A 13,214-nucleotide genomic window follows, 5' to 3' on the forward strand; every position below is an offset into this window, starting at 1 on the left:
ACTAACACTTGTTGTTTTAGCGTATATATTTCATTTTAAATTATCTTATAAAGTACTACAGTACCTTTAAACGTAAAATTATTTATAGTGTTCAGTTCTGTCTGAACTGTAATTTTGTAGTACAGGTAAATCCCTATTTATGTAAAATTGTTATTGTTTTTTGAATATAGTTTAAAACTTAGTTATATTTATGTTTACACATACTTAAAAAGCTTGTATGTAATTTTAATTTATTTCATTTTTTAAAATTACAATATACTTACTAACATAAAAATTAAACATAGAATTGATATTTTAGCTTTATTTTTTAAAAGCACACCTAAGTAAAATTTATAAGGTTTTAGAGTTTTGGACATAACAAAACTAGGATTTAATTAAAATATATAAGCACGATATAAAAAAAGTTAAATGTCGAAAATTTTTAAACAATCTAATAAGTTTACTTTCAGCCGAATTTTTTTATAGAGTACTTGTCAATCTACGAAACTTAAACGATAAAGCTTAGTGTGTTAAAACTTAACCATAGTGCTCGATCATTAAACTTGAACAAAGCGTAATAACAATGTTTAGGAATGTATAACAATACAAATATTTATTAAAGTTTTAAATAGATTTAAGTGTCAAAGGAAATTAAAACATTTTATGCATTTAGTTTAGTAATATTTTAGTTTATAATTAAATTATATTTTAAGCGAACTTTTTACTTACATTCAAACATAAAAAAGTTATTTTTTATATTTGCTTTAATTGCAATACCTTGAAAAAAATAGATAAAGAAAATAAAGCTTAGGTGCAAAATTAGAAAACAGTTTCTGATAGAAAAAGACAAACTACAAGTCATAATGGGAATCTTTCGTCAACGAATATTTCAACAATTAAGACGTATAATTTTTAAGCTAAGATATAGAAATAAGACTTCATTTTTTAATCTAAATTTTAAAAAAGTTTAAGAAAGATTTTTGTTCGAAAGTTGAAGATAGAAGGTGTTTTCAAAAGAAGAAAAATGTTTTACAAGCAATCGGATTCCAAGCACTGTTTGGCCAAACTCAAGTGTGACATCTTATTAACTTCGAACATACTTATGTTGCTCTATAAAACAAAAATACAAGTGATTGTTTTATATATACACACATGTAACTTAAGAAATGTAATTTGATTTTGATCATGAAGGACTATTTTAAACTAACATTAACTAACATAAATTTTTTATTAAATAAATAATTTACTAAAAGCTTATATTAACAAACGTTTTATTTTTTAGTTGGTTAATAAGTAAGTATGTATTATTTTTAGCTTTTACTACTCGAAAGAAATATATGTTATAGTAAAATTTTGTAATAAAATTTATAAAATAAGATACTTTATTGACTTAGTTGTAAAATATAAACAGCTCTAATTGTAAAATTTCCAAAAATATGCTTTTTCTGTTACCTTAAGTAAACCTGATCTTTTAAAGTAAATTTTAAGTTTACAATCTTATAAAGCTTTTTCTGTTTATATACATAACTGCAAAGTTATTTTGAAGTTCTTGCTAAAAACAAGTAGATGTGTTTTTATGTACATTTACTATAGTTATGTATACTTGTTATCTAAGTTAAACTTTAACATTAGCACTTTTATGTAACTAAATTAACTAACCGCACGGGCATGCTGCCGAGTATCACCGCTTCCAATCACGACGTACGAAGTGTTTTTGTTTCCGTACTTTCCCTTAATGCGGTCGTACAGCGAGCTCTTTCCCACCTTGTGAGAGCTGTACACATCTGCAATATCCACGTACCGGTCGAGACCGAACACTACGAGCTTGGACACCGCCTCCACCAACTTGCTGTTTGTACAAATCACTATCTTGGCTCCTGGTCTGTTAAGAAAAACTATTTGTTGTTATCAGCAGTTTAAAAATTTAGTTTTCTGTTGTGCTGTTAATGTGCTATTGGAGTTTTAGAGTGTAGTTTTTCTTAGAGAGTTTACTAAATTTTTTTATTATATTTAAACAGACGGTTTCTATTTATTATGCCAAGGGTACAGCCTTTGATTTGGGTCCATCATTTAGTATATAAAGTTACTAAGCAAACTATTATATAGTTTTTAAGCTTAAAGCTAAACCTTGAAAATATTTCACTAGCATTTGACTAAAAACACTTATTTGGTTTGTACAATAATATTTTTAAACTGACTTCGAAACGAGTATGTCCAATAACGCAGCGGACATCTTCAACCACGTCTTGCTCGGACCGGTCATCTTCTGGTTGTTCTTCTCCAGAGTCCTTTTGGCCGTCAGCACCCCGTCCCTTTCTCCGTGGCGGCCCTTGAAGTTGTTGTAAGTGTCCCGGATGTGACGGTATCTGTGTTGGTAGTATTAAAATGGTTGCCTGCGCTAAAAACTAAAAACTTTAAAAATAAACGGGATATAACTTTTAAAAATGTTCATGAAACTAAATTTTAACTTGATTTTACGTTTGAAATAAATAAAATAACACAAAATGTAAGAAGGTGTGAAAACTCAAAACCACAAAAGAACCTTTAATGTCAGCTAAAATGTTTTAGTATCAGTTTTAAAACTTTGTTGAGCAAACTATATCATAAAGCTTTTGTTACTATCTAATTTGACATACTTTTACTCAAAGTATCTACATATGTCAATAAAATAAAAAATATACAAAAACCTACAAGTTTTTACCTGAAAGCCATTTTTCTCATCCAGTCGACGGACCCCCTCACGTGGTGGTGGTACCCCATATCGTGGGGCACGAACCCGTCCTGGGAGAAATTGTACATGGACAGGTCCTGACCGTTGTCGTCGCTCGAAGCGTCTTCCACGTTCGACTGGTCGTAGTGCTGGTGAAAAAATTGAATTTTAAAAATTTCAGAACAATAATACTTTTTTTTTAAGTAGAGCAAGCATCGGTTAAACTCAGGTGAAACAAGATTGCCCTTGCTCAACATTAGACTGGCTGTAGTGCAAAAAAAAAAACAAATTAAAAAATATAACTTTTATTACAAAGCATAATTATATGACCCTTTAAGATTAATTGTTTGCAACTGATATAATATCTAGCTATGATTTTGATTTGCCTTCAAAAAGTTTCAAATCTAGTACAGTTTTTAAGTCATATAAATCCGCAAAATGTTTTTTGTAAATTCGCCTTATTACTTTTAAATGGCTACCAGCCTTTACACTTAGAATGAATTTTATAAAACTTAAAATATTTCAAACTTACAAACCAAAACCATAGTTAAGAAATATGAGACTTTTAAAAATTGTTTTATACTTATGCATAGTAGTTGTATTACGTTTTAAAAAAATAGTATAACTGTAAATAAAGCAATAATATGTTTCCAAAATATTACATTTTTACGGTTTTTGATAGGACATTTTTTAACTAAACTAACTTTACTGTAATTTAAACGTTTATACTTTAAACGACTTAAAAGCTTAGTTTTGGTCTACCCTTTCAAAAAGTACATAATGAATACTATAAAATGATATATTCTATACATATCTTCACACAACTCTTAATTTACTAAAAAAATAAAAAAAAGTGTAATATTAGCCCAACATACTTTTATATAAAAATAGTGTTTAAAAAAGATATAACTGCTTTTATAAAGTTTCAGTAAGTTAAGAATTTTGTTAAAGTTTTTTTATACCCTGGGAAAATTATTTCATAACGCTTTAAATTGGAATTTGATACTTTTTTTTTGTTTATTCACAACAAAAGTTTTCATGGTAGATGATTTCCATTAATTAGCCGAGCAAAAGGTGAAAATTAAGTGTTACTACAAACATTTTACTGCTAGCTTTTGGAATAGCTTCAACAAATTCATACTGCTTCGTCTTTAACTTTTTATCTTATTTTAACAATGAAACATCATTATACTTCGCAGTATACTAAACCTGAGTTTAGACTTTTTAATTATTTTATAGCTCACTAAAAAGTAAGCTAAGGTTTTCTTATAAGTAATTTATTGATGAACATTTAGAAAAAAAATTCAATTTCTCTTAAAAAGCATGGTATATCTATTAAAGATTTAACACTATCTACTAAGTTCTAGATGCAAAAAAAAAAAAATGTGTTCATTAACAAAGTACAATTTATACAAATAGTTTTTAAATATATAATATTTTGATACCATGTAATTACTAAAGATTTAAAAAAGTGAGGTTCATGGTTTAATAAAACTAGTGTACAATTATAATATGTTTTCAAACCTTTTATTTACTACATAAAACAACATTTTTATATTAAATTTTGCAAATGTGAAAGTAAAATTAATATTATTAATTTTTTTTTTAAAAAGAAACTTTACAAGTAGTTTTATAATATTCAAAACAAAACAAACTTCGAGGTCGTCTTTGAAGAAAAATGTTTGTCCGATGTATGTGATCATGTCCATGGACCACAGTTGCTGCGCCCGGGCCCGCATTTTTTCCGCTTCATTGAACGCGAGTATTCTGGCGTGTCCAAACACTTTGATGTCCGGTATGAGTACATCGTTCAAATCGAAAATGTACACTCTCTGTAAATGTTGTTATATTGTTTTAGGTTTAAATAAATAAGCTAGTAGTGTTTTAATTATAGTGTTTAAAATCGTGATAAAACTATAAACTGAGAATTTTTTTGGTATAATAACTGACACTTAATGTAACAAACTGACAGTTTAAACTAAAAGCTAAATGCAGTCGTTGTTTACAATTGTACAAATGATTTTATTAAATAAAATAACAAACCAACTTTATCAAGCAACTCGTTTTTAAAAAAAGCTTTTTGTTACTTTTCCAGTTCGACTGCCTAAATCAAACTCAAATGTTGTATAAAAACACTTAAACAATAAAAAACCATTAACAATGGTTCACAACAAAAACTATACAAAAGTTTGGAAAATAATTGACAAATTTCCAAAATTGCACAACAATTTATGCATATCGCCATAAAAAACTTGAATTGTAACTATTTCAAAGCAAAGTTTTCCCAAGCCTTCTCAATTAAATTTTAACAAGTCGTGCAAACGCTTATAAACGCGTGTGAGAAATTTCCATACAAATAATTGTCTCGCTAAAGTTGCAACCGAATAAAAACTTTTGTTTTGAACTCGCTATGTCCTTTACACCTCTCATCGCTCAATTGCACTCACCTGAGAATGACGCGCAGGTTTTCATGGGGGCGAAGCGAAGCTTGAAGCAATCAAGCCCATCACTCATCGCCACATAACAGCAGTTATAAATCACTTACGCGGTTCGCTTCAAACAAAAACTTCACGCTTTCTCGCGATTTTCACTCTCCGCTTCCGAAACGTCAATTTTATATGACGTCACGATGAGAAAAGTTTTTTGTGTGACATCGAGATTGTTATCTTGGTAATCGGCTGCACTTGTAAACTTGCGGCGGTCGAAACTGTGTCATTGAACTTTTCCGTTTTTAAAGGGGAGTCGTGCCATCTTATTGTGACGTCATAAGTGTTTGGGCAAGGAGTAATTAACTCGTTGCTCCAAGTTGTTTTGTTGCTTAAATTAATAATAACAAATGCATTTCCAATGTTGTCTTGTTTTATTTTGTTAATTTAATTTTGTTTGTAACTTTTACGAAAAATACTAAAAAAAATTTAAAGCGAAGGTAAAACAAGCTTTATAAAAAGCTTATGAAAGTTTTAATTTTAATTTTGATATTTAATGTGTTTAATACACTTGAAAATTTTACTTTATTTTCTTTTATTAAACTAACGTTGCTTGTTACTAAATGAAAAAAATTTACTACTAAAAAAATCGAAAATGAACTTGAAAAAAATTTCGAAAAAACTTATGTAAGCTTGTGTTTTAGTTTTGATACTAACTATGTTTAATGCACTGCACAATAACAAAAAAAACTTTAAAATATCGTTTATAATAAATTTTAAGATAATTAGAAGTCTAGGGTATGTACTTACTAATCTTTTTTATCAAGTTTAAGGAGTTTAGACAAATGTTTTAAAGTAAATATCGAAATACTTTATGTTTTATCAAGTAAAATTTTAACACCTTTTCTTAATTCTTAGTTTCTTTAATTACCTATTAAGCTAACTCGGCATTTATTCTTTTATCTTGCCTTGAACATAATTTTATGTATTAGAATACATGCTTCGCATTTTAAACAGATAATACTAAAAATCATACTCAAAGTTTGCAAAGACAAGCATTATTAAAACTAACAGTTTTGATGTTGGGGGAAACTTCGGCGCCGAACTCAGTTTTCAGACCTGATTTGATGGCCGCCAGCTCCTGACCACTTGGTGGCGCCTGAGACATCTCCGAGGCCTTCCGCTTCTTCCCTCCCGACTTCTTCTTGTCGAAGTAGGTGGACGGGTACTTCATCTGGAAGTTCACCACTTTCGGATCTGTCAGTTGTAATTGGATTATAAGGTGATTGAGAGGTTAATTAAAGTTGATTAGTTTTCAATCGTTTGATAAGATTAAAAATAGTGAGTTAATTTGAAAGTAGTGAGCTTGCATATAAATTCAAAAGTTCAAACTTACCGTTTTTAGCTGCAGTTTTGAAAAGATTTCAGTTTCAATTTGTTTCAAATCCAAGGTGAACATGAAAAGAAAAGAAATAAGTTACAAACTTGAGTCATAAAACCTCAAATAAAAAACTTAAATAATACATACTTTTTTCTTACAACTTTACTATGGTAATACAATATAAAAGCTTTTTTGTTTTTGAGGACTAGGGTAAAACTTGAAAAATATGCAGTGTTTTTACTTAACTAAAATAATACAACATTTTCTAAAAATAACAAAAAACATTTATATAGACTATAAATTAAAACAATATTTTCTAAAAAGAACAAAAAACATTTGAAAAGACTATAAAACCAACGATCATCAACAATAGATAAATAAACTTCAAATTCAAACCTTCGGAAAGCGGCAGGAGCGAATAGACTTTCTGGTTGATCGGTTTCAAGTCTGCTGATTGGTTGATTTGGAAGTTGTTGCTTATCTGGTGGTGGGGGGTCGGATAATAGGGGTTGTAGTAACTGGGGTGACGGTTGCCGTAGTAACTGGCATGGTCCTGTGTAAACAAGTGAAGTCATTGTAAACAAATGGTGTTGTTGTAAAAATAAAAACTTGAATGCTTTCTGACAAAGCTTTCTAAAGCTGTTTGAAAAAGCAACAATTATTGTGTTTCGGTGCGTTAGAGATAATTGCTTAAGAGAGGCAATTAAACGAAACGCGATTTTCGGCAGGTTGTGCAAATTAAGTGATTTTCCTTTCAATGTTATCAGCTTAAGTTCAGCTTAAGTTTTGCAACTTTACAAACTTTTCTTATATTTTTAATTTGTTAAAGTAATTTGAAGTTTAAAACTTTATCTACAGCTAAGCATACAAAACTTAATAACTGTTTATAATAAACTTAATATAAAGTTACCAAAATGACATGAATTTGTAATAAAAACAATATCTTCAAAGAAATGTTATGCTTTAAAGTTGTTCATAACTGCTTGCATAACTTACTTTAGAGCTTAATTATATGTTTTTACATTTTTATAATTTGAAAAAAATATGTTTAAAGTTTTTTATGAATTATTGAAAAATAAGCTCAAAATAAGCTGCATTTCATAAATATTTTAAAACCCTTACAAAAAATTAAAAAAGGACTAATACAAAGAAAAGCAAAAATTTTTAAGCATTGAGTATAAAATAAATATTTAACAAGTTATATTTTTATTTTAATATGAAGTTTTTAACTGGATTTAATTAGCTAAAACAAACCTGTTTATTTGGATTTATTATAACTTTAAGGTTAATGTTAAGATAGTGATTGTTTTTCATATTGTCATAAATACAAAGGTAAATTTTAAATATTTGCTTATTTAGTCCTTCTATAAAAGTACTAGTAACTTAACTTATTTTCTAAAATTAGATGAGTATATTGAAATTCTAGCTTTAATTTTTAAACAAACAAATTTGATAAAAAACTCAACAAAAAGTTTAAGGTATAAAATGATAAGAAAACTAGATAAAATCCAGTAACAAAATAACATGGCATAACGTAAACCTGTCAGACATTTTAAATTAACATCAAAAGTTAAAAAGGTATGATTGACACATACAATGTTTTATAACTATGTATTTCGTTCGAAAAAAAAAGTGTTGCACTTTGTAGATACTTTTTTCTATTAACTTTTAAAAAACTCACATTAATAGCATGGTGAGGTGCTCCTCTATGTTGATGATGTTGGAATCCGTGCAATGGTAAGAAACTTCCTCCTGTGAAAACATATAGTTATTAGTACTTATTTAGTTACTAGGTTTAATAAGATTTTACATAGATTTATATCAAATAGCACGCCATATATACATATGTATTTATTTTATGTCAAAAACCAACTTTTAAATATTTAAGAAGTTGGTTGCTAAACAGAAAACATATCATTATGCTTGACACGTTTTGAAACCTGTTTTTTTCAAAAATTAGTAAAAAGTTTTTTTTTTTTCAGATTCAAAAAAAAAAATTTAGTAGCATAAACGGACAATTAACCAAAGTATGTGAAAAATGTAGCAAATATTCCCTTGTGGATGAAATAAGCTTGTTTGTAGCTATATAAATTTACTTGTTTTTGATATTTGAAATTTAAAACTACTATGTAAAAGTTAAAACCTTATTGGAATTAAGTTTCATCAAAAAAATTTAAGGTTTAAAATAAAAGGAAGCTATGTAACGGAATAAAATAACTTATTACAAGTCATATATTTTAAAGGCGCTTGCAGTTTTAAAACAAATTATTTTTTTAAAGAAACCTTTATGTATTTTTTCACCACAAATAAACAAAGTTATTGATAAATAGTATGCTTTAAACTTTATTTTTATCATACAATAAAGCATCTAAGCTGTAGTTAAAAAATCAGTTTAAACCAAAGAAAATCTTCAATAAAGACAAAAATTCAGCAAGACTAACTACCGAAAATAAATGCTTGTATCTCTTCCTTAGTAAAAGTTCGAAAAGGATTCATGCTACAAAGAAGCCTACAATCTGCTGTAATTGAATTTTAACTGGTGTGTTTGGAAGTTGCCGCGGTGTAGCGATGAGACAATTAAAAGAAGGAGGATTGCATCCAACCGTGTAATCAAGTAGAGCGCGGAGATAAAAGACAATTAGCGAGCGCTTGTGGATCTGCTTAATTCTCTTTCGTGTTTAGAGTTGAATAAATTTTACTTTTTTTTTGCAAAAATTTAAAAAAGACTTGTCTTTGACTTTCGACTTTATAAGATCAAATTGATAAAAAAGATTCGAATGTTTTTAAAAGTTTTTTTTTGTTTTGTTCGACCCTCACTTTAGTTTTTAAAAGTTGAAAATTTAATTTTATTCCAAATTATAATCAAGGTTAATTATAAAGTATAATTGTTTGTATTGTAAATAAATAAACAAATCTTATGTTTACCATCAAACAAAATATAAAAAGTCATTTAGAAAACCATTTTAAAAATCTTACCCTTAAACCTAACACTCGCAAATCCTTAAATAATTTGAATAAAATACCTTAACTCAAATATTGATGAGAATTTTTTTAAATGTATCGCGTTTCGCACTTAACATATGAAATTACACACCCCTGATACGCACGAGAATATTTTCATTTCGCATTTGGCAGCATTAAAACGATACTTTTTACAGCACAGTGTGATGTTTGTTTGTTTTCAAATAACTCAAACAATTTTGACACTTTCGCGCATGAGTGGTTAAGATGTGGGGTGTAAAGTGGGGGCAGTTAAATCCAAACGCCAAGTGTTGTTTAGTAAACACATTATTGTAATTAGATTAAAATTTTAAGATAGTTTTTGTTTTAACTAAAAATATTAATAAAACGTTATAAAATGCAAAAACAAAGTACCTCAGTTTCGCTTAATTTAAAGTTGTTTTATTTTGAAAAAAAAAACAATCCAAGAAAGCGGTTTTTTTAGACGAAAGAACGAGATATTTATAACTAATCAAGCTTTTTGTAAAGACACATAAATTACATTACTTCTATAACTCATAAAATAATAGCTAATATTTAGCACAAAAAAACTAACGCTTATTTATTGGAAATACGCAATTATTAAAATAAAAAGCGGCCAGCTTGAGCTAGAAGTAATTATTTTGCAACACTTTTATAGCGGATATTGTTAAGATTTAACGACTAAAAAATCATTTGAAAAAAAAGAGTATGTATTGAAGCCAAAGTGTAGTAGCTCTTTCTAAGCTGAATGAAAATTCACTAAAGTTAAAACTTTGATCAAGTAAAACTTTTTAGAATAAGTACATTGTTTATAACAAATTAAAACCTCTTAATCAATAAAAACTCGTAGTTTAGTAACAATGATAAATATTTCAACTTGGAATTTTTTTTTAGATTTTAATTTACATTATCGTTTATTAATGTAATGGTTACCAAACTTTTTTGTAAAAATCAATATTTCATTATTAAGAAAATTCTACGAAACGTTTGATAATTGTTATGCTAAATTATTAGTTAATTATTTAGTCTGCATAGTGCTTAGTCATATAGGTTAATCTATTTAATCAATTATTAGTCAATAAAATGCTTTTCGTTAAGTTGTATTTGATACTTGTGTGTTTTATCGTTTATCGATTTTTTTTGAATAAATATTACAAACTTCGAAGTTTTTTATATTTTTATCTGTTAAAATATACCGAAACTAATATGTAATACGTTTTATGACAACTATAAACTAAACGTTTTCTTATTTCAATAACATTCAAGCATTTACAGATTAAATTGACGAGTATAATGCTTAAAAAATCATTACTGTAACAAAATTATTAGTAAACACAACACCTTAATAAAATTACAAAATATAACTTTGTATTTAACTTGTTAGCTTTTGCATAATTAAAATAAAAAATCTTTAAAGATACACTCGTTTTCGGAATTTGTCTAATTTTGAGTAAATTATTTTTATAAACAAGATATTAAAATATTGTTAAAACATTACTAAGGTTGAATTTTTTCTTTTTTAATAAATATAATATCTCACTGTTTATTTTTAGTACGTATAAATTTCGAAACTAGTCTGCAATTTTTGCTTTATTTCGGTTAAAAAAACTACTTACTATGTAAATTAAAGTATTATATGGGTAATAAAACTCCTGTGATTTTTAAACTTAATATTTAAATGACGCAGTAAAATCATTAAAATATAAAGTTCTGTTATCAAACAGATTTTTTTTTACAATTTTAAACTTAGATTTTGTATTTTTAATTTGCATTGTTTATCTAGTATTTTCAAAAATATCTTTCCGTTTGGGTTGAATTTCAACACATTAGGCAATTATAATGTAATTTAAATGTCAATATGCATTTAACAGTTTCTAAAATATTTAAAAAATATTTATTTTCACTAAATTTTGCTTGTAACAAAACAAGTTCGTTGGAATATAGTAACAACTTGAAAAGTACTCACATAACTAAAAGCTAAAATTGTTTAATATGTTAAAGTAACATATACTTTAACTTAGTTTAAAAATCAGTTATAATAAAACAAAGTTTTAAAACTGCTATTGTAAAAAAAATTCTAACTTGAGTTTAATTCTCTGTAAAACAAACCAAAGCATAAATAATAACTAAACTTAAAAAAATATTTATAAGCTGAAAATACACAATACTATAAATCTATTGTAAAACTTTATCTAAGTAAAATTTAGTTAATTATTTTGTTTTAAATACCAGCTATTACAATAAACTCACTAAACAGTTTTTGCGTTAAACTAAATATATTTGTCAGCTATAACTTTTTATTCAAAGAGAACCATGTAAAAGTTTATTATATATGGCACTTCTGCTTAAGTAACTTTTATACTATTCAGAACATCATTCAAGTCAAGGTTTATAATATTTGTGCTTCTAATATATTTAAAAAACAAACTTTTAAGTATGATGGTAAGTCTGTATGATATTTGAAACTAAATTACTGATTTTTATACTTCGTACATAAACTACCGAATTAAAATTAACTAAATTGTAACTAAAACTGTAAAACGTAGCGAGTTTCAAACTAAATCAGTTGAATTTTTGTCTGCTTTCAAAACTAAATAATCCTATATTGTATTAGTTTTGAGCAAATAGTTAAAGATGAATTTTGTCTCATTCTGTTTTAAAGTATAAAAAACAACTCGAATAAATGCTTTAGTATGAATCGCACTGAAAAATAATTAAAAGTCGTTAGGAGTGATTAGCTTCTAATTAGCGTCTTTTCAAAAGTGAACATCTCCAGATCACCTTAATTTACTAAATAACTACTTTTAAAATCAAGTTTTAATTTAAACGTTTTAACCCCTTTTTACCAATTCACAACTCCGCTCTCTGAGAACACGAATCGCTTATTTAATGCAATAAAAATATTTTGATATTTCATTTAAACTGTTTAATGCAGACTGCGACTAACCGTAGAGCTGAAAAAAACCGACTGCCGACTGAAACGTCATTTTTACAAGCTCCTGTTTTTTCAAAGTTATCAAATGCCTAGATGGGAACCGAATGAATGATGAAATGTTTTTGACAACTTGCCTATGAATTATTTGAAGGCTCGCGAGCGAAGAATTAGAAAAAATGAGTTCTGAAAAATGTTACGGCACTTAGCGGTTAAAGTTTTATTATCAACATGATGTTTGCGCGATTTTTGTAGTTTAGTTCGCAATGTTTAAAAAATTGAATATTTAGTAATATAAAAATTTCACTAACCTGTAACCTTAAAATAAGTCTAACAAAAAAGAAATGATTAAATTGAGCATTGAGTCGCTACAAAAAAGTATTAAAATGGAAATCAGTTTAGGGAAAATTTTTGTATAATCACCTTCTTTATAAAAAATTTTTAAATCACTATATATAAAATTTAAATAAAAATATGATCACAAACACTTTTTCGTCTTAAATACAACTTACATCTTAAAAACGGTTTTATAATTAGCAGTATTTATAAATAGATCATACACAGTATTTTTTTTTTAACTTAGACAAAGTGTATTTAGAAAACTGTCTTAAATTGATCAAAAACGTTTCAAGAAAAATAAAATAAATAAAGCTTAAATATTATAAAACTATAACATAAAAAATTACCAAATGTAGCCTTACTTATGCATTCAAGCTAACAATTAGTCATGATTTTATAAAGACTTGTACCGACTTAAACAAAAGTGATTTAAAACAACAATCATTGTAATCTTTGTAAACAAAA

The 13,214-nt window shown here is 27.0% G+C and overlaps 1 protein-coding gene across 1 annotated transcript; it reads right to left on the reverse strand.

Moving 5' to 3' along the window:
• Positions 1-319: 319 nt before the first annotated feature.
• LOC145835119 (protein phosphatase EYA2-like) lies at positions 320-12,485 on the reverse strand. The gene is made up of 9 exons (XM_082942670.1): positions 12,426-12,485; positions 8,178-8,248; positions 6,893-7,049; positions 6,188-6,372; positions 4,345-4,521; positions 2,681-2,838; positions 2,178-2,345; positions 1,639-1,861; positions 320-1,089 (listed from the first exon to the last, which is right to left on the reverse strand). The coding sequence occupies exons 1-9, from the start codon at positions 12,463-12,465 to the stop codon at positions 1,009-1,011; spliced, it is 1,260 nt and encodes a 419-aa protein (XP_082798796.1). The 5' UTR covers positions 12,466-12,485; the 3' UTR covers positions 320-1,008.
• Positions 12,486-13,214: the final 729 nt, after the last annotated feature.

This window comes from Thalia democratica, chromosome 1 (genome assembly GCF_965202585.1).
Source record: "Thalia democratica chromosome 1, ktThaDemo2.hap1.1, whole genome shotgun sequence".
In the NCBI taxonomy this organism is placed as follows: Eukaryota; Metazoa; Chordata; class Thaliacea; order Salpida; family Salpidae; genus Thalia; species Thalia democratica.

Bases quoted from the DNA above. Each gene is read 5' to 3' on its own strand.
- LOC145835119 (XM_082942670.1), bottom strand. From the start codon at position 12,465: ATGACGTTTCAGTCGGCAGTCGGTTTTTTTCAGCTCTACG. The intron at 2,346-2,680 runs GTAAAAACTTGT...CTACCAACACAG, and splicing joins ATGAGAAAAATGGCTTTCAG to ATACCGTCACATCCGGGACA. The intron at 1,862-2,177 runs GTCAGTTTAAAA...TTTTCTTAACAG, and splicing joins TTGGACATACTCGTTTCGAA to ACCAGGAGCCAAGATAGTGA.